Here is a 23,758-nt window from a genome sequence, read left to right on the forward strand (position 1 = left end):
CAGAGCGGAGCTCAGCGCTGCCCCTCCGCTCCCTGGGAGAGCTGCAGCCGCCATCAGGCCTCCCCTCAGCTCCTCTGCTCTGTGCTGAGCAGACCATGGGACCTCAGTCGCTCCTCATACATTTTGCCCTTCAGACCTCTCACCATCTTCATAGCCCTCCTATGGATGCTCTAATAGTTTTACATCTTTTTCGATTCAGGTGTTTTATGTTTCAACACGAAGCTCCACAAACACCCATTTGTGCCCTATACCACACCAACTGTTACAGTTCTGTGTAGAAGACGAGGAGGTAAGTTTGCTCTGTCCCTCTGCTTGCAAGCCACGTGAAAAAGCGCTGAAGTTTGACTTGTTCAGCTGCTGTAAGCCTTAGTTTAGTCAGTGCTCCTGCATGCACTACTTCTCTGTGGCACTTCCACGAATTTGACGTTGACCTCGCAATCAGCAGTAAGCTCAGCAATGCCGGGGGTCACCGCTATCTCCCCAGCACGAGCCTGAGGGCTCAGTTGTGCGCTCAGGTGTCCTGGGAGACAGACTACGCGTCGTGTGAGAGGCTGAGCAGGCACACACTCCACCCTCGAGGCAGCCTAAGGGCGGCCCGAGCGCTCAGGTGCGAGCCGAGCGCCGCACCACGCCGACGCTGCTCCGCCCGTGCACGGCCGCTAGGGGTCTCCGCAGGGCGGGAGGGCCGGGCCGTGCCGCGCCGCACCGCCCGCTCAGGGGCGGGCCGGGCCATCAGCTGACCGGCCCCGCCGCGGCGCTCGGTGGTGCCGCCGCAGCTCAGTCGCTTTCCCCGGCAGCGGCGCGGCCCCACGGATTTACTGCCGTAGCCCAGCGCGTCCCGCCGGCCGGCCGCCCTTCTCCCTCCTCCCCCTCCCCTCTCGGCCGCCGCGATGCTGCCCCACTTAGCCCTCGTGCTGCTAGCCGTCGCCGCCGCCCGGGCCCTCGAGGTAAGCGGGGCAGGGGGCGGTCGGGCGGGGGCTTGCTCCCGCCGTCCTTCTGAGCTTCCCGAAGGCTTTGTCTGCCCGGAGCCGCCCCTGCGGCGGGGCTCGGCGGAGGTCCCCGGTGCCAGCCCGTCGCTGGAGCGAACAATAGGGCCGCTCCCGCCGAGCGAGGGGGCGGCGGGGGCAGAGCGGAGGCGGAGAGGGTCGGCGGCTCTCACGGTCGTCGCCGCAGCCCTCGGGCTTCTCGCGGGGACGGGCGCGTCCCCGGGGGTTCCTCTGCCGAGCGTCGGGGAAGGGAAACTTTGCCGGTCGGGCGGGGGGCGGCGAGCGGGGGAGGCACCGCGCCCGCCCCGTCGCGCGCACCCTCGCAGGTGCGCGGGGCGGCGGCGCGGAGCTTCCCGGCGGGGCCGGCGCGGCAGCCGGGCGGTGGGAGCGCGGGGCCGCGCGGAGCTGCGGGGCGGGTTTCCCTGCGGCGGGGCGGGTTGGGGCTGCGCGGCGGCGAAGCGCGAGAAGATGGCGCCGCTGCAGTGCAGCAGAGAGGCGCCGTCATGCGAGCGGCGGACGGCCCGGCCATGGGCGGCATCGCCCTCCTTTCCTCTGGCCCCGTCCTGTCCGCTCAGCCCCGACCCGGCGGCGCGCTCCGCCGAGGTCCCGGTGCGGAGGGGGCGGGTGGATTCCCCTCGCCCCCCTCCGCAGCCCTCGGCTCCCAGCCCCCTCCGCCCCGGGGAGCCGCGGGATTCGGTTATTCCCGAGGACCCGGTACCTGCCCGTCCCCGATGGTGCGCTTCCAGACGCACGGGCTGGGAAACGCTGAGCTGAGGACGTAAAAATGAACGGTTGTGAAGAAGCTCAGGGCTATGAGGCTTCCAGTTACCAAAGTCGCTTGGGTGCTAGCCTTATGCAACCGTTCGTTGCCTGAAAGTAGTGGAAGGGCATCTCTGCCTTGGGTGCTTAGGTGGAGCCAAATAGAGAAAGGAAAAAATAGAATTGGAACGCTGCTTCATTTAGCAGTGCCCATCACTGTGTGCTCCGTTCGTTCTCTCCATCCCTAACCTTACAGATACGTATATAAAGGTGCAGGCACCTTATGGGCATTTTCAAGAAGGAGAGCTCGGGTTTTGCATCAAAACCGTTCTGAGGAGAGCCTGCATTCTTCTGCAGCCCCATCCTTTTGATGGTGCCTGCTGGAGTAGCATCCAGAATTTTCAGAGACGTTCTTTGCCTTGAAGTAGTTGTTTCAATGGGCAATTATGTTTGTGCAGAAGCTTTCAGTCTTGTTCTGGCAATTCATATGAGCGTTTGAGGCTTTTTTTTTTATTATTTGGTGGTAGGGTAGTTTCTAACATCTGGTCATCTTGTGACTGGGCTTTCGTTAATATTCATGCTTTGAATCTTGGTAGACTGAAGGCTGATAATTTAAAGAAGTGACTGCTTTTGTAATATGTAAGTATTTAATAATAGGAATTGCATGCATACATTTACCACACTTTTGCATTGTCTTTGTGTGATAAAGTGTGAAATTCTGATGTTTGAATTAGATTTGAGATCTCATCTCTGAACTCAACCGTTTCTCCTGCCATTTTAACAAATGCGTTTTGGAAAGCAGCAGCAGAACCTATACACGTTTTCAAAGGGAGTCTCGTATAAGAAGAGGGAAAACAGGAACAAAATTAAAAGCCTTGTAGTATTATGCACAAGAAGTTCTGTTCTAAAATTACAGGGAGATTAATATTTGTGCATCTCTGAAGGAAATACTCCATAGTGATGCTACAGTGATGTCGCAGTTGCTTAGCATGGTACTTGCAGCCAAGTGAATCATACTTGGGGGGTGTAGGAAGTCCACTGGGCAAGAATTCTAGTAATTCGTGATGTGCCACTTTCTTGAATAGTTACCATTTAATCTTGTCCCTATGTATTGTCTGATTTCAGTACCTAAGCGCAACAGACAGCAACTGTGAGTTTCAGTGAGCAATCTCTGTTTTGTATGTTGAGATTTCTTCTAATTAGCACACAATTAGGGTGTCAGGATTTGTCATGCCTAGTACTGCTGTAGATCCATTTTTATAAGCGGGACTCTCATACCAGCAAACTGAAATGGAATCGCTAAGACTTTGGTAGCAAACAAGCAGGCCCTCAGGAAGGAAGCTCACAAGAAGCATACTGCCCCGCAGCTTTTTTATAAAACTGTCTAATGTTGTGATTTGTAAGGTTGTTTTTTTTTCTGGTCTCTTTTTAAACGAAGTCTCCAAATACTTATTTCTTAATCATTCTGATTTTAAGTAGATCTTTGAAAATGACTTCCTGTATTATGGGCAGTTAAAGGAAGCCTTTCTTTTGCCTCCATTACAGAATTTGAGTTCTTCCTTCTGCTTCTGTTCTTTTTTTTTTTTTTTTTTCCCTGGGAAAGGTTTTCTTTTTTTTCTTCCAAGAGATTCCTTTTGAACTTCCTCCTTAAAATTCTGCAATGGCAGGGCAGGCTTTATGGATTCTGGTGTGTTGGCAGACAAATGGATAAATTAGTGGAGGTAAAAGGGAGCTTCTTCCTCACTGCCCAGCTTTCTTTTAGGTTAAACGAGCAACAATTTCTAGACTTCTGTTTTCTTCAGATGTGTTTTCTGGGGGAAAAGTGACCAGCTACCATACTTCTCATAGAGCATGTATGTGAAAGCATGATAAAGGTGACAAGATTCTGAGGATTTTTTTTTTCTTTCTCCTTCACCATTAGCTATTTATGGGACAAGTGCAGGTGACCTTTCTTAACTGCTTTAATGAAGCAGTATTCTGATTCGTGTGGGAAACCAACAAGAAGTGGAGGTCAACTTTACGATGGCTTTTCTTTTGGCATGAAAAACTGTTGAGGACAAACAGTTTATATGTTATGCAAGGAGAAGGTTCAAAGGTTCCTTCTAATTGTCCATCCTTTTAAAATACAGAGCTTGGCACAGTAGCTTCAGAATGTAGATATTTCGCTTAACTGCTTGATGAAATGGCAGGTGTTTTTCTTAATAGGTTCATTTTTCAGTGGCTCAGTAAAATAATTAACACAAACTGTTTATTATGGAGAACTGTTTAAGAAATTAGTTGTTAGGATCGCAGAGTCTCTCAGGAGGACTCTGGTCTGACCTTGGAAACAGAGAAGGTTCTGGAGGCTCAGCCAACCTACTTGGGGCTTTCTCCAGGCAGGTATAAAGACAGAGCTACAGAAACAGAGCCTGGGTAACCCTGATGGGTAACCTGTTCTATGGTTTGGTTGGCTCATCTCTGGAATTGAGGCTTATAATCAACAGGCTGTTTATTTTTTTTAACACGTTATTTCTAGGCTTAGCTTGCATATTTGATCCTCGAAACTCTGAATGAGTATAATTTAAATGTCACACACAAAAAAATATCAGTAATAAGTAGCTTAGGAGGAAATCTTTGTTGGTTTAAATAAATGAATTTACATATACAAATGTAGACATTAATGTACACACTTGTATCATGTGTACGCATACATTATAATCATCTAATATGCCAATGTAACATACACGAACATGTACTAAAGATCCCTAATTTATTTGCATATTTCATGTATAACGTTAACGTTGCTGTGTGTATGTACATCACATTTTCATGTTGGCTGTGTTTAGACAATAGTCACAGACTGTATCTGGGCAATGAAGAGACAATTCTTGGCTGCTACTGATAAGCATATAGTAGGGTTTGTATATGGTAATGTGTTCATTGAAGTTGTTAGGTGATCTATCTAGTTTGGGTTTAATGCATAAGTCAAGAGCTGTGTGTTATTGGATTTAAATTCGGGGGATTTTGGAAAATCCTGTGGTGTAAGAAGATTAAAAGTAAAGCAAATTGAAAAACTACTGAACGACTTTCTGTAAGCTTTGTTAACTGTTAGAACATGCTCTTGTGGTGAGAGTTCACGATTGCTGCCAGGCTGAGCTTTGCCAAGTGCAATGTTGATAACAGGCGTGAGCCTGGGCTAGTTCTGAGGTGGGACTGTTGAGAGAAGATCAAGTTTTGCTCTGAATTTATTTTTAAAACAGAGTGCAGTCAGTTTGAGGAGCCTTTGCTATCCAAACTTGGTCTGGAAAATGTCATTCTTCCCTGACTTCAGAGGTACTTAGAATTGAGGCACATCTTCTGTCCATTTTAATGATGTAGGACCAACAGAGTACAAACCAGTAATGCCTGGTGCATAACTTGGAGATTTTAGCTCTGAATAGGTCATTTATGTCCCCTCTCCTATCTAGTGATTTAGTTGTGAAACTTAAGTATTTGTCTTTGTTATATTTATTTTGAGATTAAAAAAGGGGAAAACTTTAAAAAACTTTGTTTCTTTAATGTTGTTATCTGAAGATGCATCTGGTTTCCAAAAATATCTACCATTTCACGTGAGAATTTAGTCTTACAGAAAAGAGAAGCAAGGTAAATGGGAATAATGGCCTGTATTCACAGGGACCAGGTTGAATAGCAGCCAGTGGGTATGTGTGTACAGAAGTGTTTAGCTCCCAATGTAACAGCACTGTAAGCACTGTGGTTTCCTCAGCTAAGAAGCAGGACTTTTGGCTTGCTGTGTTCTCTTGCTTGTACTTCAAGTTCAGGAGAACCCTATCTTCTCTTGAGGACTTCATATTGAAGGGTAGGTATGGGCTATGCTTGTTTTAAGAGGCTTTCCAAGAGAAGCCAGTGTTCTGGTCAGCTGCTGGTCTTTCACAGATTGTGAGACAGCCAAGCTTTAAACATAGAAGCACGTGAGTCAGCGCACTTTGTGGTTTGTAATCCACTTGGCCTTTTCAGGCTGGAGTTAAACTCTGCTGCATGGCTGGCAGAGGACCTAGTTTGGGAGCTGGCTGCTTCAAGCTACTTGTTGTGCTTCCACCAGTGGTTTCTGTTTTTTAAACTCAGCCCGTTCAGCTCTCACTGACAGCTCTGCTGTTTTTGTGACCTTGTGCTGCGTTGAAACAGACAAGCTGTGCATTTTTTTGTAAGTCTCATTTTATGGCACATGCTTCAGAGACCTGAATCAGAAAATGTCCACAAGTGGTTGAACTGGCCCAACCAAAACTGCAGGCAGCTGCTTTGGGAGAAGAGCCCCAGCCTCTGAAACCACATTTTCTGAAGTTGATGGTGCAGTGTTAATTAAGGTGTTTGTCCCTTTGCCTCCCCCTGGTGACCTATGGCAGGACATGAGCAGTCTTTTCATACCTGACCTCTCTTAGATTCCTGATTGTTAAAAGTTAATGTCAAGTCATTGTGAAAAGCAAAAACGCTCCAAGCAGCTACATTCAGGGATGGATAGCCCCATTCAGTTCCTACTGACCCATTTTAAGCTAATCCAGAAAGGAATTCCCTGTTCACCCTTCTCTGGTTTATCCTTCCCCAGAGTAGAGCTTATCTATTCAACCACAGCAGATAGCATGTGACAGGAATGGGACAAAACTGGTTGTACTTGCTAGTAAAAGCATTTTAAAATCGCTCCCTTTCACAGCATGCTATTTGTTTGATCCAATATGGCAGTTTTTATTTTTTATGTAATTTCTTTTAGGAATTCATGAACACGGTGCTCATCTGTTAGGAGTTTAAGATAAGTGAACAATATCCTGTATTTTGTTTTAGAAACTGTATTAAGTTTGGATTTTGATTTTTTTTTTTTTGAAACTTTGAGACTAACTTAACAGAACTCAGGTTTAGGTAGTACTGTTATTTGGTGTTTAGAGACTTAAAATGTCTTTTTTTTTTTCTTATGGTTAAGATGAGAATCAGCATCCATCTCTAAAATTTAGAAGTAGTATTCATTTGACACAGATGACATGATAGAGATGTATGGACAGGATATAGAAGTTACTTCTAGGCTCCTTGACATGCTACTGCATCGTCTTTGTGCCTGCAGCAAACGTTCTCCTGCCTTGTCAGCCCATCTTAGAGATTGCTCACTCTGAAGCTTTAACCCTGTAAAAAGATTTCTTCTTTCTAAATTGAGACCCTGCTCCTTTTTTTTTTTTTTTTGCCATCCATTTTTTCAGACTCGGCAGTGTAATTTTGAGACAATTGACTTGTTATGGTTACTTATGTGAACTTATTTGAAACTGGAATTCTAAACTGGATTGGAGTATGGATCGCTGAGCTAATAGAGTAGTTCACTCTTTCTTATCAGGGAGGGGTCAGGTTGGGTGTAAGGAAAAGGTTCTTGACCAGAGGTTGGGCACTGGAACAGGCTCTCGGGGCAGTGGTCATAATACCAAGCCAGTTGCTGTCCGGGAGGCATTTGGACAGTGCTGTCAGAGGTAGGGTTTGAATTTTGGGTGGTTAGAGTTTGCCTTGGTGATTCTTGTGAGTCCCTTTCAACTCAAGATATTCTATGATTCTGTGAAGATCTGAAAGGCAGCTTGAAAAACTGTTTGCTCCCCGTGCCCTGCCTTAAAATATGGGCAGTGGATTTCTGATGTTCTTTCTTGATAAAGGTTTGATTTTGTTCACGTTCTAAGCTTCTCATAAACTTGATTTGACTTCAGTTTTTAAATCAGGATAAAGGCTTATTTTTGTATACATGCTCATATTTACTTACACTGGGAAGGAAGATGATAATTTAGGAGAACTTAAACTGAATATGAGGAGGTGGATGCTAAATACTATAAAAAGATATTGACTTTAAAATGGCGTTCATCATTTTGGTAATTTTATTTTCTTACAAGCTTTGTAAATTTAAATGTACTGATTGTTGACTGATATAGTTGACGAGTAGTTGCAGTATGGGAATTAGTGATTCTTTTTTTTTGTATGTGCATAGTGTTAGTAAGCATCTAGATTTGCAGAATGTGGTAAGCTGTGGGGTTGTTCTGAATCTTATACTGTTCTGCAGCTCTGCTGTGTATTCTTTGTCTATCCTCTGGCCAGTTCTCTTAACTAGGAAATGGAATAAAATTGTTTCTAACAACACAATGTTCAGCATTCTAATTCCATCACTGTTTACTTCCACCAGTTCTACTTTCAGTTCCATTAAGTCTTGGAAGAATAATACTGACCTGAAGTTGCTTCACAGGATTTTAAAACTGAGGATGTTGAAACTCTCAAGCTGTTCTTTCAGTGTTTGTATTGTTACTAGAACTCGACTGCAAGCAACTTACATATGAGGACTTGTCCATAATCTTGACATCCAGGAGATGGTGACTAGTTGTGAAATAACTCCATATGGAGATATTTCCACATGAAGTAACTGCATTATGAAGAAAACAATTAATAAAAAAAACCCAAACCCACGATGATCATTATTTGAATTTTATTCAGGAATTTAAAAAATTAAATGCAACAACTAAAATGTCAAAGAGCAGGTGAAGGACCCAGAGTATGCACGTGGGTTTGAGAGAGTTGAGTGGAACCTCTGGAGTAAATTCTGTCTGGACAAGAAAAGGCTGTTTCAATTCTGTTTAGAGTTCTCATTTTTTGGTGGTGTTTTCTCCTTTTTGTACAGTAGTATTTTTTTTTTTCTGCTAACCTTAATGTAGAAAAGCCAATTTCAGATCTTTAATGCGTTAAGGTATTTTTGATCTTCATCACACACATCTTGATCACAACTCGGAGCTGTTGAGGTGAGGTATTTAATCTTCCCGTGCTAGCCTGTCATGCCTATGTGGATCCATGTGAAGATGACATCTCTTATAAAACCAGCACGAAGACTTGCTTATTTGGCTTGTTAGCTTGCTTCACTGCATGGCTAGTATTAGGTGTTGGCAGGGTCAGGAGACAGCTACTGGTCTGGGTCTGGATGGCACCTTGCACAGAGCCATGGGCTTACTTACTGGGGCCAGTGGGCATTGTTAAAGCCTTGTGCTGGTTAGGGGGTTTCCTTAAAGCGGAGAATCTAAAGTCTTTCTGAAGGTGTTCAGAAGAAAATCCTGGGAACAGCTGAGCTTTGAGAGAAGATCTCTGATAAACAGCGGTGTAAAATGAAAGGGTTTTACTTGGAAATTACAGGCTAAAAACTATTTTTAAACATGCATTTAAATGAGACAGGATTTGCGCAACAATTCTAGATTGTAGTTCGTATTGTAGTCATACATGAAACTATCAAGCTCTTGTTTGAGTTCAACAAAACTTGTGTGGGCAGCAGACAGAATTGCTGAAAATCAAGACCCAGGCCCTGAAAATCCAGGCTGGCCTGCGTGGCACAGTCCCCTAAGTGGAGGGCTGTGTGCAGGGATTGGTGACTTGGCTGTGTGGAGAACTTGGATGAGTATAGCATGGATTTGAGGTGACCTTGTGAGAGTGCCAGTTGTGAGTTTGGGCTGCTGAATGCAACCCTGAAGATATCCCACCTTCTCCATGGAAGGGTTGGCGAAGTGGGGGCTGGGTTAGACACTGGTAGTTCTGAGGGATGGAAGCTACTTCATTTACTTATTTGAACTGTAGCTCAGGAGGTAAAACCAAATGAGAAAGATAACCTGTAATTTATTAGAAGGGAGATTGAACACTGCCTTAATTGCCTCCACCAAGAGGAAATAGCAGGAAAGGAAAAGCCTGACAGCTAGCGCTGTCTGGAAGGAGTTCAAATAGGAAACTGTGGACATGTTTTTAACAGTGCAGACTTGTGGTAAGCTGAGAAGGGAAATGCATTTTTTCTCTCCGGACTGTGGAGGTAAAATAAGAGTGAAGACTGTGTGACTGACTTTCCAAAGGGGTAAATATGGGATGTTTGGCTGCATTGTGGCAAACAGGAGAAATGCAGTAGCCAATGAGGCACAGGAGATGAGAGCAGGCACCCTCTGTGTTGTGGGATTTAAATTCTGTTTTCACATGAAGATCCCACAAACTTGAAATGCACCTTCAGAGAATATGGCAGTGTCCTGACTTGGAGTGCTTTTTTTGGCTTGCAGGCACCAGTGTTGATTGCAGATAACCACATAAGTTATTTGCTTGTTGATTTTAGGATACGAGCTTTCGTGTTACTGAAGTATAGGTATAGCTAAGTATTAAACTTGATATGTATATATATATATATATATATATATTTAAGCCTGTTGAGCCACATTTTCTGAGAGCAACTGCTTAGTATGGTTTGGATTTCAGAAATCTTTGTGCTAATATTTACGGATCTTGAGAAAAAACTTGGAAGTGTCTGCTCATAATGTTAAGTTACTATTTAAAAAAAGAGTGATGTGCTGAACTTCTCAATTCTTTAAACAGTTTGGTTTTTGTTTTTCCTATTAACTGATCCTGCTGGAGCAAGGGATGCTAGAGCGGAACCAGATATCTGCAAGCAAGATTCCTTTGGTGTGTTTGCCACACCTGTTGTTAACACAAAACAAGTTTGGAATTGGATCTGCCTATGATTCCCTTCACTCCATGCGTTCTAATTCCCTCCTTAATTCCACTAAGCAAGTTCTAAAGAAAGAAGAAAATAATTTGTGGTCAGTTTCTTGGGGTTGTGAATGACTGTGTTGACTGAGGAGTACTTAAACATTTTATGGGATTCTTCACTTTTAAATGTCTGACGCTACAAAAGGTAAAACCTTGGGAGGATTATTATTAGACAATTTATCTGCTGTGTGATAAATCCTGAATGTTTCAGTAAAAGCTGGGGATGATGTAAAAGGCCACATGAACTTCTGGGAAATGCTCTGTTTAAACTGGATTGCTGACTCTGTGTGTCCATAAAATACTACTTTTTGATCATAAAGGAATAACTTGGTTAAGAGAGGTACTTAAAACTTGAGAAATGTGGCTGGCACATCAGAAATTTCTAAGTTAAATTCAAGTATTGTGTCCATCCCTCTGGGGTCTGAGAGATTTTGGGCATCTTCTTTAGAAGTGAAAGTTCTTGTTCTTACTGCACAGTCATTTCATGGTAGATTTGTCCTTGAGTCGGCACTATCTTTGTCAGGTCATTTTAGGTATGCAGTTGCTTGTTTTGGTCTAACTTCCTGACTTCTTGTTTCAGTAGAAACAGCACAGTGCAAGGTTGACCTCAAACAAAACAAAAAAAAACCCTTCTGTATTCTTGCTCCAGCTATCTTACTTTGCAAAACGTAAGAGTCAGTGGCTTCCTAATGGAAAAGCTGCTTTTAATTATGTCAGCAGTCAAATAGGTGGTCTGCTTGAAGATGGACATTAAGGGAGGAAGAAGAGTGGAGCTGATAAGCTGCTTTCTGACTTGTGCTGTGAAAAACAGACCAGGTGGCTTTCCCAAGGTGATGGGAAGAAGTTGTGGATGGTTTTGATGAACTGGTGAGTTGCTTGCAAGAATCAAGAAGAAGGGCAGAGAGGGAAAGCCTTACAAGTGCTATTTAATCTTTGTGGGGAGGGGTGGTAATGCTTCCTAATTAAAATACCTCTACATTTTTACCTAGTGCATACCTTGAAGATTTAGCCTTCCATCTGCTTTGTTTGGATTTACAGTATATGTTGGAGATTACCAAGTATTCTTGCTAAACCAGATGGTAAAGAAATTCAGAAGTCATGTTTTTTGCAGTCAAAAGGAGTAGAAAGCAGACACTATTTCTAGCCACCTGTTCCTGTGGCTTCAATTACATGTTGTAAAAAGCACATAAAAATTCCTTGGGGAAATGCCATTGCATTATTGGTCCTACTTAGTCAAATCTAAATTGGTACCTAAATTGGTATAGTGTCCAGAACACCTAAGATTTTTATATTTAGTATGATGCATTCCCTTTGCCTTTCTGCTTGTGCTTTGGGAGAAGAAACTGACTTGGAGCAGGAGTGGCACTCAGTGCCTGCCCTGTTAGGTTTTAGCTTTTCTGAGTCTGTATGTGGCTGTTTGCTGCACACGATCTTTACATTTTTGTTTTAGAAACTAGGGAGGGCACGGCTTCAGCAAGAACATACTTGGAAATATTTATTGTTTGTAGTGGTGGTACTTTGGAGACTGTTTAAATTGGAGATGGGCAAGATAAGTGTCACTTAGTGAAAGTTTAGTGTTTTGACAACACCTTTAGGTCTTTCAAAGAGGGCCTTGCCTGTGTAATTGGTGAATGTAAGCATCAAGAACAATGAAAAATATAGAAATGAAATAACCTGAAGCTTCTTACACCTTTGTCAACAGGTTTTTATATACTGTGCTAGTGGATTGTTTTAATCTGTTTACAAACTTTGCTTCCTCTCTCTTTTCTGTTTTAAAGTCTTTCTGGTGCCCAAAATAGTAAATCTGCCTTGCTGTCTTTTTGTTTTCAGTCTTAGCCACGTGCATGTGGTATTAGTTGTGTGCAATATTTAGATTTGGTTTAAACATGCTAACCTGATTCCCCCGTAAGCAGTTGAGGCAAGTGGTGTGTAAATTGGCAGTGGAAAAGTGGGAGATTGCATGAGATTCAGTATAGCATTTTATTTTTTTATAGAATGCAGTGTTTTTTTTTCAAAAGTAGAACTCTGATTATGAATTTCTGTTGGCAGAACAGAGTAAGTAATGAAATTGTACAGCTTGCATTGTTTTGATTAGGTGTTCAAAAATGCTTATAATAATTGCTGGATCATAGGCACTTACAAGAGGCAGCAGGGATTTTTTTTTTTTTTTTTGAGAAATTGCTTGCTTTAGAGCTTACAGCAGAAGTGTTGGAAAAATGAGATTTTTTTTTCTAGATGTAGCTTAAAATGCAATATTAATGAAGTAGAGTTTGTCATTTGAAATAAGAGTGCTTCATCTCTGTGCGTTCTCAATCTTCAGTAAATTTTTAATTTTGTAGCTGGCTTCCATGCTAATGTAAGGGGTATTATGACTTTTGAGAGGAGATATACAGTATCTATATATACACTCACCAAATTAAAAATAAAACTGGCCTATGTGATTTAGGCAGATTATATTTAAAAACCTATTCTCCAATAAATCCTTAGTGCCTTCCCCACATTGAGATGTTTAGGAGCTAATATTATCTGTAGATATAATTCTGAGTTGGAAAATGGGTTTGGTTGTCTGAAAGGGTTCAGAGTATGCAACCTGGTTGTACTTGAAGGTACTCACGCAACAAATACTTGGTTAATGTTGGGCTAGCTGGCACACCCGTGGCTCAGAGTGGTTTTCTGTCTCTTCCCAGTTCCTAATGATGGGAGGATATGGGGAAGATGCTTTAAAAAGATACGCCTTTCTTGTGCTAATTACCACTAGGGAAGATGGTGCTTAATTTATTCCTGTGCTGACAGTGATAACTGGGAAGTGTTTCCAGCTTGGGCTTGATTTGCTTGATGTGTCCTCTGTGTGCTGTCACACCTGCTTGGTCTCTGCCTCCCTCCTTGGGCACTCACCTGTGAGGATGCGGTGGATGATGTTTATACTGTCTTGGTTTGTGACAGTGTGGGTGTATTTGACTTGGGCTGTTATTTTCCATTCTCTGAATATGTGCAGTTCCCACACAGATTATTTTTCTGAGGTGTCAGGAGGAAATAATTTTCACGTGGTGACGCTTGGCTCTCAGGATGTTCTTTTGAAGTAGGGGGTGACTAGGTGTTGTCTGGTTGCCATCTGTAAAGTGGTACCTGCCCAGACAACAGTAGTTTTGGCAGAACACTGCCCTTCTCCTGTTAGCCACGTCTTTTCCTCATCTTTGCCCTTATCTCTAGGAAGGAAGGTATTCCTGATGATTGTTAGGAACTGTTATGACTTTGAGGGAGAGAGTTTATTTTTCCCTAGTTCATACTACAGATCTGTTCATACTAAAAGTGGTGGCTGTCAATTTGCCAAGTCTGAGGACTATTTCTAATAACCTGGTTTTTTGTTGACTCTGGTGGCTTCCTGTCACGCCTGTGTTGGCATTTAATTTTGTCACATTGGTACACGAGGTACTGAGTGACAGTGCAGGGCTTGGTGCAGTGTTGTGGGCTGGGCTTTGCGACACTGGAGCTCTCAGCTTGGAGCTCTCAGCTTTGCTCTCTGGGTTGTCCCATGTCTCCCAGCTGTTTGCTAACAGTGATAGCCAGGGGGGTGGCAGGGCTGACAAGGTATAGCAGCTGCTTCACTATAGGCACTCAGTTTGATTCAGGTAGCACAGTCAGTGAACAGTGGTTATAAATGTAGCAGTACATCTTAGAAATATAAATGTGAGCATCATACTACTTTGAAAATGACTTTGCTTGTGACTGGGGACTGGAGGGCTAGGAATCAGAAGAGTCAGAAATCCCTTCTCATCAAAAAAAGGCACTGGGGTTGCCGTGCATGGGCAGGAGTTGAGTTTGTGCCCCAAGTCTAGCTGCTTCTGTTAGGGCTCAAAGAGAAGGAGGTGGGGGGGAATGTGTTAAACAGCCGCTTGCAAAAAGAGAAGTTCAGCTTAAAAACGATTGCATTTATACCTCTCCCCTTTTCATAGGCAGTGAAAGTGGTACATAGCCATTTGGGAGAGCCTGCTTAAAGCAGCCCTGCTGTAGGTGAAGTCTGAAATGGCAGGGCAGGCTGTTGTGGTTGTGTATGTGCATACATATCAACACGGAAACATGAGTGCTAGCTGCAGAATTCTCATCTGAGGAAAGAGTCAGGTAGGCAGTGCTCAGTAGGATCTCTGAATTTGTGTTTGCTCACTTGGGTGGAAAATAAGTCTGGGGTTATCTTTAACAACACAGCTCATGTTCCTCCCCAGTTAATAAATAGTACATTGCCTCTTCTCCTGCAAAGTCACTGCTTACGTTCATCCTGCTAATATTCTGGAGTTTACTTTTAGGCTAACATAATCTGTTCAAAGATGGAGCATGGCAGCTTAGTCTGTACCTTGGGAGAAGCTTTGTCACCTCTGTAGTACTGAGCAAAATCACAGGAAGAGTGACAGTGTGCATGTCTACAGTTGAATGTTTCAGTTCTTAATAAGTAGCCCGATAAATGAAAACACCTCTGGAAAGTCTGATTTTAGGATTTTTTTTTTTTTAGCAGGCTGATTTAAAACAAATGCAATTTAACTGTTCTTCTGTTATGAGGCATATGTGTAACAATATACTTTTCTGCTACAGGTTCCCAGTAGTCTTTTTTTACTGTTTTATTTATTATTAATTAAAGTAAGAGGGAATATAGCTATCATAATCTAATTTCAACACCTTTTTAAATGATCGATTACTTTGGTCTCTACTGAAACGTTTCGTAGCTGAGTTCACTTGCAGATTTTGAGTGTATGCAGTGTGCACACATCTCTTGTCACCAGCAGCTCCCAGTGTCCCTTGGTCAGTCCTGCTTCCTGCTGGAGAAGGCGTTCTGTCCTACCTCCAACTGCTGATAAATCGAGCTGACAGTGGTGCTGCTGGCTGGGCTCTGCTGCATGTCAGGGCCTTAGGAGAGAGTGTTGGAGCTCTAGGAATATGAAGAGGAACAGCTGGATGTGGCAGCTCACACTGAATGGCAGCTTTTTTTCCTGCAGCAAGAAAGTGATGTTTTCAGCAGTGTCATAAATCTTAGTGAATGCAATAACATTTCCACAGAAGCACATCTTTTACTCATTGTTTTAAGATGTTTGCTGGAGTTGCAGTTTGTGTTAGGTTGGTAGTGGAGGGGAAGCATATGGAAGTAACTGACAAAACGCAGAGGTCAAGTTTCCAGTTCTTTTTGTAGATGAAAAGCTGAATCTTCTGCCCATCTTGGAAGGAGATGTCTCAAGACTTTAATGCTGTAAGCTGTGCTACTTGTCTTGGTCAGAATGTTCTCTGAAGGATAATTTTTGTTCTCTGGAAATTAATGGTCTGTTCCCAATTTTGCAGACCGTTTTGTTGGTGTGTTATGAATAGAATGAAATTAATAAGGTTCAATATTGATAGGCAGTGATGCATTATTATAGGAATGAAGAGACAGGTGAGAGCGTCTTGCAGTAGTCACGATCAGTTTATATATAATAGTTCCTGTCACTGTCTGTCTTCCCCTGTTGGATTTGAAGTCTAGTCTGAGGTTGGTTGTGCTTATAGGCACAGAAAAAAATAACTGAGATTAGATGGCATAGAAGAAGTGCTTTGCTTTATTTAGTTGAAGTCCCAAATCTAAATATACTTAATTACTTTGACGTGAACACACTTCCTAGTTATAATTTGTTTTAGATTTTGCTGCGTTACACAGAAGTGTGTGTGTGCATCTTGATTTATTCAGGCTGTTGGCTCTGCGTTTTATGATGACACCATGAGACAGATGGCCTCAGTCCTGCACTTCAGTGGTGAGGTGTTTCCAGCCTGCCCGGTGCGCACAGGTTTCTTCACAGTGCTGTGCCGTTCACAACGTGCAGAGTGCTGCATCCAAGCCAGCCAGGGTAGCATTCATCGCAGGCAGCTGGTTTAGGGTGACTGAAATAAATAAGCAGCTCAGCTTTGAAGACGAGCAAGGATCCTGTCAGCTTGGAGCCATCCTTCTTTGCACTCATGCTAAGTCCTTATGACACAGGAGGGAGCTGCCCTTTGCACAAAGCTCAGGGAGGAGGACTGGTGCATGTGAGATTGCACCATGCTTGGGCTTGAAAGCTCTTGGGCCCCCTCAGGTGCAGTCATTCTGCAAGAAGAAAATCTTATGGTGGTTGAAGTGTGCTGGCAGGCAATATGCAGGTGGCCCAGTGGGGCTGCTGCTGCTCTGATGTCCATATGTGTGAAAGAATACTTGCTTGGAGGAGAAGTGAGCCTGGACCACACTGGGGAGGCTGGGAAGCTTAGGTCTCCATTTGCTTTGCACCAATGTTTGAAGTGATGGTGCTGCAGCCTGTTCTATTGTTGCCCTGCAGTCTGTGGGTTAATTTAGTAGATTTAATAAATTTCCCGTGCTTTTATTTCCTCTTCCGTAGCTATGCAAGCTCAGAATCTGCTAATCTAGGTTATGTTAAGCATTCAGAGAATTGGAATATGTTTGTTGAAATGCATCAAAGTCTTTAGTGGTGACACTCTGTGCTCAGAGTGTTTTGGCAGTAATCATGTGTGAATGGAAATCCTGGGGCTGGTAGGATTGCTTCAGCCTGGCCTGCTGTGGCTGGGAACCTGCAGTAGCTGGGCTGGCAGCTGGCAGGAAATGCTGCAGTGAGGAGATGTGGAGATGGGCCCCATTCACCTTCCCTTGACCATGGGTTTGCTTCAGTTTTAAGGTTCCTATTTGTCCCAAAGTTCTAGTTTTACTGTGCTACACAGATTTTTGTTTCCTCCCTCCTGTTGCTCTCATCCTTGCTGCAAATGGATGTTAATTAGGCTGCTACTGCCTGTCACTTGTGCAGGCAGGCTGCTCCCCACAGCCTCTCTTGGTGCTGTGGCTGTGCTGCCAGCAGCTCAGGCACAGGAGCTCGCAGGTGCCTGGATCGATGTGGCCTTTGTGAGCAGATAGAGTGTCTCCCTGTGCGATCCTCTTGCAGTTGTGTCCTGGAGCTGACTGCAAGCATCGATGCCTGCCTGACCGCAGACAGGTCTGTTGTCTGCTTTTTGCTGATCCTCTTCACTGAATATTTTGAACAAAACCTTTTCTGTAGCTGTTTTTTAGAAGTATTTTTCTTAGAACTTTTAAAGAGGATTTTATTGATGGCAATTAAAAACTGCATTTGGTTTCATAGCCTCAAAGAGTTTGCAAATGAGATGCTCAGTTTAGGAAGAAAATTATTTTGGTTAGTTATATTAAGGTCAGATTCAATAGTTGAATTAATAGAGAGAATTTTCAGCATTGATGACAATACTACGTCCCTTTCCAATCTCTTGATTTTGAAATTTGATTTAAAGGAATAAAAAAAAGCAGTAAAACTGGAAAATGAACAATGTCTGCACTGGGATTCAGTTGCTGTTACAGAAACTGGCTCTTGATGGTCTATGTCATTCTTGCATTTATTTTATTCCCTAAAGCCTGATAAACAATCTGGTGCTGACTTTGGTTGTTCTGCTGGGTCATAACAAAAGGTTTGGAGAATTGAATGCAGTGTTTCTGAACAAGTAGTAGTAAATAATTTTGATAATTTCTAACTTTACTGTTTTTCCACTTTTTAAGAGACATCAGAAAGTTTGAAGGTAAAGCAGGACGAAAGGAGGAAGAAATAAAGTTATATCTAGGGAAGGAGGGCGTGATGGCTCCCGGTTTCAAGCATTCATTACTGACTAAGGAAATGGTATTCTAAGTTGAGATGAGAGAAAAAGCTGGGAGATGTTTGTTGCATGGTTAATGCTGCAGTGCTGTCTTTGGTTCAGTAATATTACATTACTTAACAGGTTATTTGTGGCTGCTTAAGTTCACAGTTCAGAAGTCCCTTCATAGACTTTTTCGCCTCTTCCTTATAGTGTTTTCTTTCTGAGGCAGGCCTGAATCCTTGGCTTTTGAATTGACCTATTGTTGGAGACAGTATTTTTGTTACAGTTGTTCCCTTTCTGTTTAAGGTAAGAAAAGAAACATTCCATTATGTAGAATGACTTCATTTTTGGTCCATTATAAACTTTCCTTTGTGAAGAGAGTACGAAGATTTCTCATGTTTCATTTACCAAGGTGCATTTTTTTTAATGATAATGTAGTAAACGATTAGTATGTGCAGGTTCAGAGTTAAAAAGTCAGCTGTCTAATGGTGATCTGTTCTTAAACACTTGTGTTTTATTTCTGCTGTGCCAGAGACCTAGGAGTCCCAGAGGGCTGAATGGGACCTAGCTTATAAATGCTTCCCTGCTGTGGATTCTTTGAGTAGAGAGCAGAACAAGAGAACAAGTTCTTCAGTGGTGGTTTGAAAAAGCCATTTGGTAAACAGCTGGTTTGGGGCATTTGGTTTTATAGCAGTTTGCTGTACACTAAAAATAAATTTCATTTCCCATAAACTCAAGATTTGAGGATTAGTTTTGTAAGATTTTCAAATTCTCTGATTAAGCTTTCTGTATTCAGTAGTGTCTTTTGAGTGAAATAATGCCAACATTGTTCAAATCACAGTGGGTTTAAGGTGGTGATTATTTTTAGCAAGCTTGTCACGTTAGCACAGAGCAAAGAAATGAAAAATTGCTGTCGTGAATTGTTGGAAGTCTGAGAATTTTTGCCTATTATTTCTATGTGTCCTTTTACTAACAATAAATAAATAAATAAATATGAAATTAACGGTTTCTTCCAGTCTAAATTTGTGCAGATCAGAGATGTGGAATCATAGAATCCTTAGAGTTGGAAGGGACCTTTGAAGGCCACCTAGTCCTACTCCCCCTGCAGTGAACAAGGGCACCACAGCTAGATCAGGTTGCCCAGGGCCTGATCCAGCCTTGGCTTGTAAGTCTCTAGGGATGGTGCACGATCCACATCTCTGGGCAGCCGGTTGCAGTGTCTCACCACCCTCACTGTACAAGATTTTTTCCTTATATCCAACCTAAATCTACCCTCTTTGAGCTAGAAGTGTTCTGGATGAAATATACAAATAATTTTTGTGTACATAGAAGGTTGTGGTCCTCTTCGTTGATGCAGTGACAGTGTCTTGAAATAGATCCAATGAACTGCAGGTTCTAAGAGGAATTCCTATAAAAGCTATGTCTCGTTTGCATTTGTACTGTACTTTGAATGTCCATTTTCATGGAATTTCAAGTGTTTGGGAATTGAACTGTAAGTACTGCAAGATGCCTCTGGACAACCAGCACAGCAGTGGAGTTCCTTCTGGCCTGTTTATTTTTTTTTAATATATATATTAAAATATATATATATATAAACATTGAGATGTTTACTGTATGTATCAGCATACAGCTGGCATTCTGTGTAACCTGACTTCAGGACAGTGATCTCAGATTGTAGTTTTTGGGAGAGGTAAGGTGCACAGAGGAGCAACTGTAATGTAAGGTGTTCAAACAGGGTGGTATTTCAGTGAACTTGCTGCTGTTGTTTCATACTGGTAAACTAAGTTTTGACTTCAGGACCAGGATGTGAATTAGAGCTGATGACATTCGACAAGTATGTGAAAGCAATCTGGTCTCTGCAGGAAATGAGAAGGACGTGCTTTAGCTAATGTCTTCTGTTCAAAAACAGAGCAGTGGGATGTAAAAGTGAACAAAACCACTCAACAACAGTAATAAAAGAAAGAAAAAGACAGCATAACAAACCGATCAGTTTGTCCCATTTTCCTATTTAGCCTAGGAAAGAGTGCAGTATCCCAAAAGACTCCCTCTCTCCTTTGTAAACCAGACATAGCAGAATAAGCTGGGCCCAGTACGGCTGCAGGGATAACCAAGCAGCTTTACTGGACACTTAGTGGGTGAGCAGTGTCCCCCACTATAACCCTCCTGACAGCTGCCTCCAAGAACCTCTTCAGATCGCTGTTCCTGTGGCTTGTTACTTTGTGCTGCAGGCCCCACTGCAGGAAAACAGGCAGTTTACAGTGCTTCCATTGTTATTATCTGTATAATCATACACATATGCTGTATGATCATTGATATGGATCTGTAGTGTTTTTTTGTTTTTTTTTTTCCAGGCTAATTGCCTTTGACGGACTTTAATAAGATAGCTTTGAATCAAGAGTGAGTGAATGTGTCGGACAGCTTGTATCTTAGCAATAAGAATGTTGTCTGAGCTGGAGACAGAATGTAATACATGTGTGATGAAAAGGAGTTTTTCAAGCAGGCCAAAGAGATCTTGTGACGTGACTGTCCTGTAATTTTCTAAACATCCGTAAAATGGTACGAAATGCTCTTCTTGCTTGAAAAAGCTTGACATTTAAAACAAACCTACATTTAATTTGTTCTCTTCCATGGTATAGGAAGAAATGTATGTTGTAGACTCTGTAGACTTCATAGGTGAACGTATTCTGAAGTTTGACAAGAAAATTAAAGGCACGCATATGAAATTCAAGGCAGTATGAATGTGTAAGGATGTAACCTGGTGAATACAGTAACTCCTGCTGTGCTTTTCTGATTAGAAAGTGAGAAATTGTTTTAGATGAACTTAAATTATCATAGTAGTTTGCAAGTGGGAATCAACAGAGTAAGCAGATGTTTTCTTAGATGGTGAGGGGAAGAAAATTTACTGGTACTTAATGTTTTTTTCAAGCCTGAGATTTGCTCATTGTTGTACTTCTAAATATACTTCTTTTCATTGCAATTTGACACGTTGGAGTTCATTTTTTCAAGAATTTTTTTTATGAATGTGAGTTACAGCACTTCAGGGATGTCTTTTATGTGATGAATACTTTCTATGCTGTTCACATTTGAGGATAATAGGATGTTTTTTGTAGAGTTACATATTATATACGTATATAAAGCATATGTGTACGTAAGAAAGGTTTTACAGGTGCTCACAGTAGGTGCGTGGACTTCCTTCAGGAAGTCAGTCACCTTGGATGTAAATATTTGAGATCAATGCTATGTTACTCTAAACAAGCGTATCTAGAGCAAAGGAAGACTTAGGACTTTTCTGAAATATTCACAGAATCACAGAGTGTCAGGGATTGGAAGGGACCTCAGAAGATCCATCTAGTCCAAACCCCCTGCCACACAGCAGGTAGACCTAGATTAGGTCACATAGAAATGCATGTTGTCCAGGCAGGTTTTGAATGTCTTGGTGGAAGAAGGCCCCAAAACTTCTCTGAGCAGCCTGTTCCAGTGCTCTGTCACCCATACTGTGAAGAAGTATTTTCTTATGTTTGTGTGGAACCTCCTACGTTCAGCTTGTACCCTTGCCTTTTGTCCTATCATTGGATGTCACTGAGAAGAGCCTGGCTCCGTCCTCTTGACACTCACCCTTCACATATTTATAAACACTAATGAGGTCATCACTCAGTCTCCTCCAAGCTAAAGAGACTCAGCTCCCTCAGTCTTTCCTCCTTTGGGAGATGCTCCACTCCCTAAATCATCCTTGTGACTCTGCCCTGGACTCTCTCAAGCAGTTCCCTATCCTAGCATTAGTATTCCTTAACTGGCGTCAGCTGTCTCTGAATGTTTCTTTGTTAGTTTAGATTTGATACTTACTTTTTTTTTGCCTCTATGTGACAAAGTATCATCTGAAACTAGGTATGTGATGTTATGTGATGTTCTGAGTAAATGCTTGGTTACCTTGAAACAACTCCATCACTCAATGTAATTGTAACAGTTCAAGTTAAAAAATAAATAAATAAGGAAAAATTATAATCTTCATGTGAATAAGAATAACACTTGTTATGATGTTAGCAGTGGGAAGAACCGCACAGTATATACTTGCTTTCTGGGGTCAGTCGGGAAGAAGGGTGACCTGACTGCCTCAGCAGAGTGAAAAAATGTGCTGTTGGTTGTAATGAGCGAGTTTAAGTAACTCCTATTCCACAATCACATTATTTAAAATGGAAGACTTGTCAGTGTAAAGCTATACCATCAGTAAGGTGCATTAATATGTTTAGCTTACTTAAGCATAGGTTGAGTGCAAGTAAGAAAGCTTCTGTGTCCTCTTACGAGTATTGCCAGGGCTTCTTTAGCCAGCCACTATGCTGCTATAAGTATATATATTCAGTATAAGCTGAACCCTCCTGATGCCTTAGTGAAGCCTTGCCTGCCCTCCTGAGCCCATGGGAGGGAATTAGAAGGGACTTGGGACAGCTGTAAGAAAGCTGCTCATCTTCTCTTGCTGTGAGGTTCTGGTTACCAGATGGAAACAGAATGACCCCAAACTCCAGTTCAAGTCTCTGATCTTTTCAGCTCACTCATGTTGAAAACACCAAGTCATTCTCGGTGACTTTCTTTAAGAAGGCAGTGCTTGAGACATTCCCAAAACTGACATTAAATGGGAGACTTACCTACTTGAACGTTATGGCTGAGTGACACACTTTCAGGTTTCCTTTTTATTTCTTGCCTGCCCCATGGCACTTCCAAGGAAATCTACCTGAATGATTGTAGCTGGTTTTCTAAGCTGCTGCTTTCAGCAATTGAGCAGAGCTGGAAATAGGAAGGAAAATAGGAAGACAGCTATAGGCTGCTGTAGAATTTCTTTGCCTGTATGTGGAGTAAGAGCAGAGTAAGTTAATACTTATTGTCAGCCAGGAAAGACTTGAGAATTGTGTTGTATTTTTTTTAGTGGTACTGTTTCTGTCAACCTTTCAGCATAACTAGTGAAGTGAGACTCAGTTATACAAAGAAACATGTCAGGTTGAAAGGTTTCTTTTCCTCACGTTGAGTGTGTGAAAACAAATGCGTGCAGCTTTCAGAGTGTGTGTTCTTCAGAAGGGGGGAAACCCAAAGAAGAGGCAGTGCTGCAGCTTGGGGCAACAGTTCTGTCAATGTGGGTCATAAACAATTTTTAACATCTTCAAATCTATGAGGAAAACTGGAGGAGATTAATCAGTTGTGTGTTGCCACTCTGTAGCACATTCAGGTCACAGATAGTTTGTGCCCTAGTATTCTGAAATTCCTGATGGAGGGGTCAGTATCCCTGCTTAGAGTCCTTGAGTGTTCAAATGAAGTAGTAAACATTATTTCTGCTTTTACTGCGTGTTATGATCTAGCTAGTCTTGAATAAGAGTTGACAGTCATCATGCTTGTTTCTTTCTTAGTAAGTAGAGAGAAAGTTTTTCTTACTCTTCTTTATGAGGCATCATTAGTGTTCAGTAGGACTTCATAATGTGGAGCTCCAGGCACTGTAACCAAGCACAGATTTTTCTTCCTCTGTGTGGCCACGTATTCATGACATCTTTCTCATTGTGACTGCTCCTTATGTCTCAATAAGGCAACAGCAAGTGTGAGGTGAGAAAGCATCATATTACTTCTTTATGACAGCACTTATCAGGATGCTACAGCTGATGTGTTCTGAAATGCAAGAAGTTGTATTTATCTTCTGAATTACTCAATTAAAACACAAAAATCCCTACAAACAAGTCAGTGTTTGAAGGATTTATGTTCAAAGTAACAATAATATAATGAAGGTATTGAAAATCTAGCATTTGTCATCTTGGACTTGTGGTTCCAAAGTGATTAAAAAACTGGAGGTTTTT

General features: G+C 42.3%; 1 protein-coding gene across 2 annotated transcripts in view; it reads left to right on the forward strand.

The window, feature by feature from the left end:
• Positions 1-763: 763 nt before the first annotated feature.
• Positions 764-23,758, forward strand: part of APP (amyloid beta precursor protein) — a 198,663-nt gene continuing 175,668 nt past the window's right edge. The window contains exon 1 of one of the 2 annotated variants that reach the window (XM_065741830.1): positions 764-947. In XM_065741830.1, coding sequence (XP_065597902.1) covers positions 891-947 — 57 coding nt within the window. In that variant the 5' untranslated portion in view covers positions 764-890. The remainder of the gene's footprint in view (positions 948-23,758) is intronic. The other variant, XM_065741831.1, reaches the window with a different exon arrangement.

Source organism: Cyrtonyx montezumae, unplaced genomic scaffold, assembly GCF_038088225.1.
Source record: "Cyrtonyx montezumae isolate F1298 unplaced genomic scaffold, pur_monq_1.0 scaffold_3, whole genome shotgun sequence".
Taxonomy (NCBI): domain Eukaryota; kingdom Metazoa; phylum Chordata; class Aves; order Galliformes; family Odontophoridae; genus Cyrtonyx; species Cyrtonyx montezumae.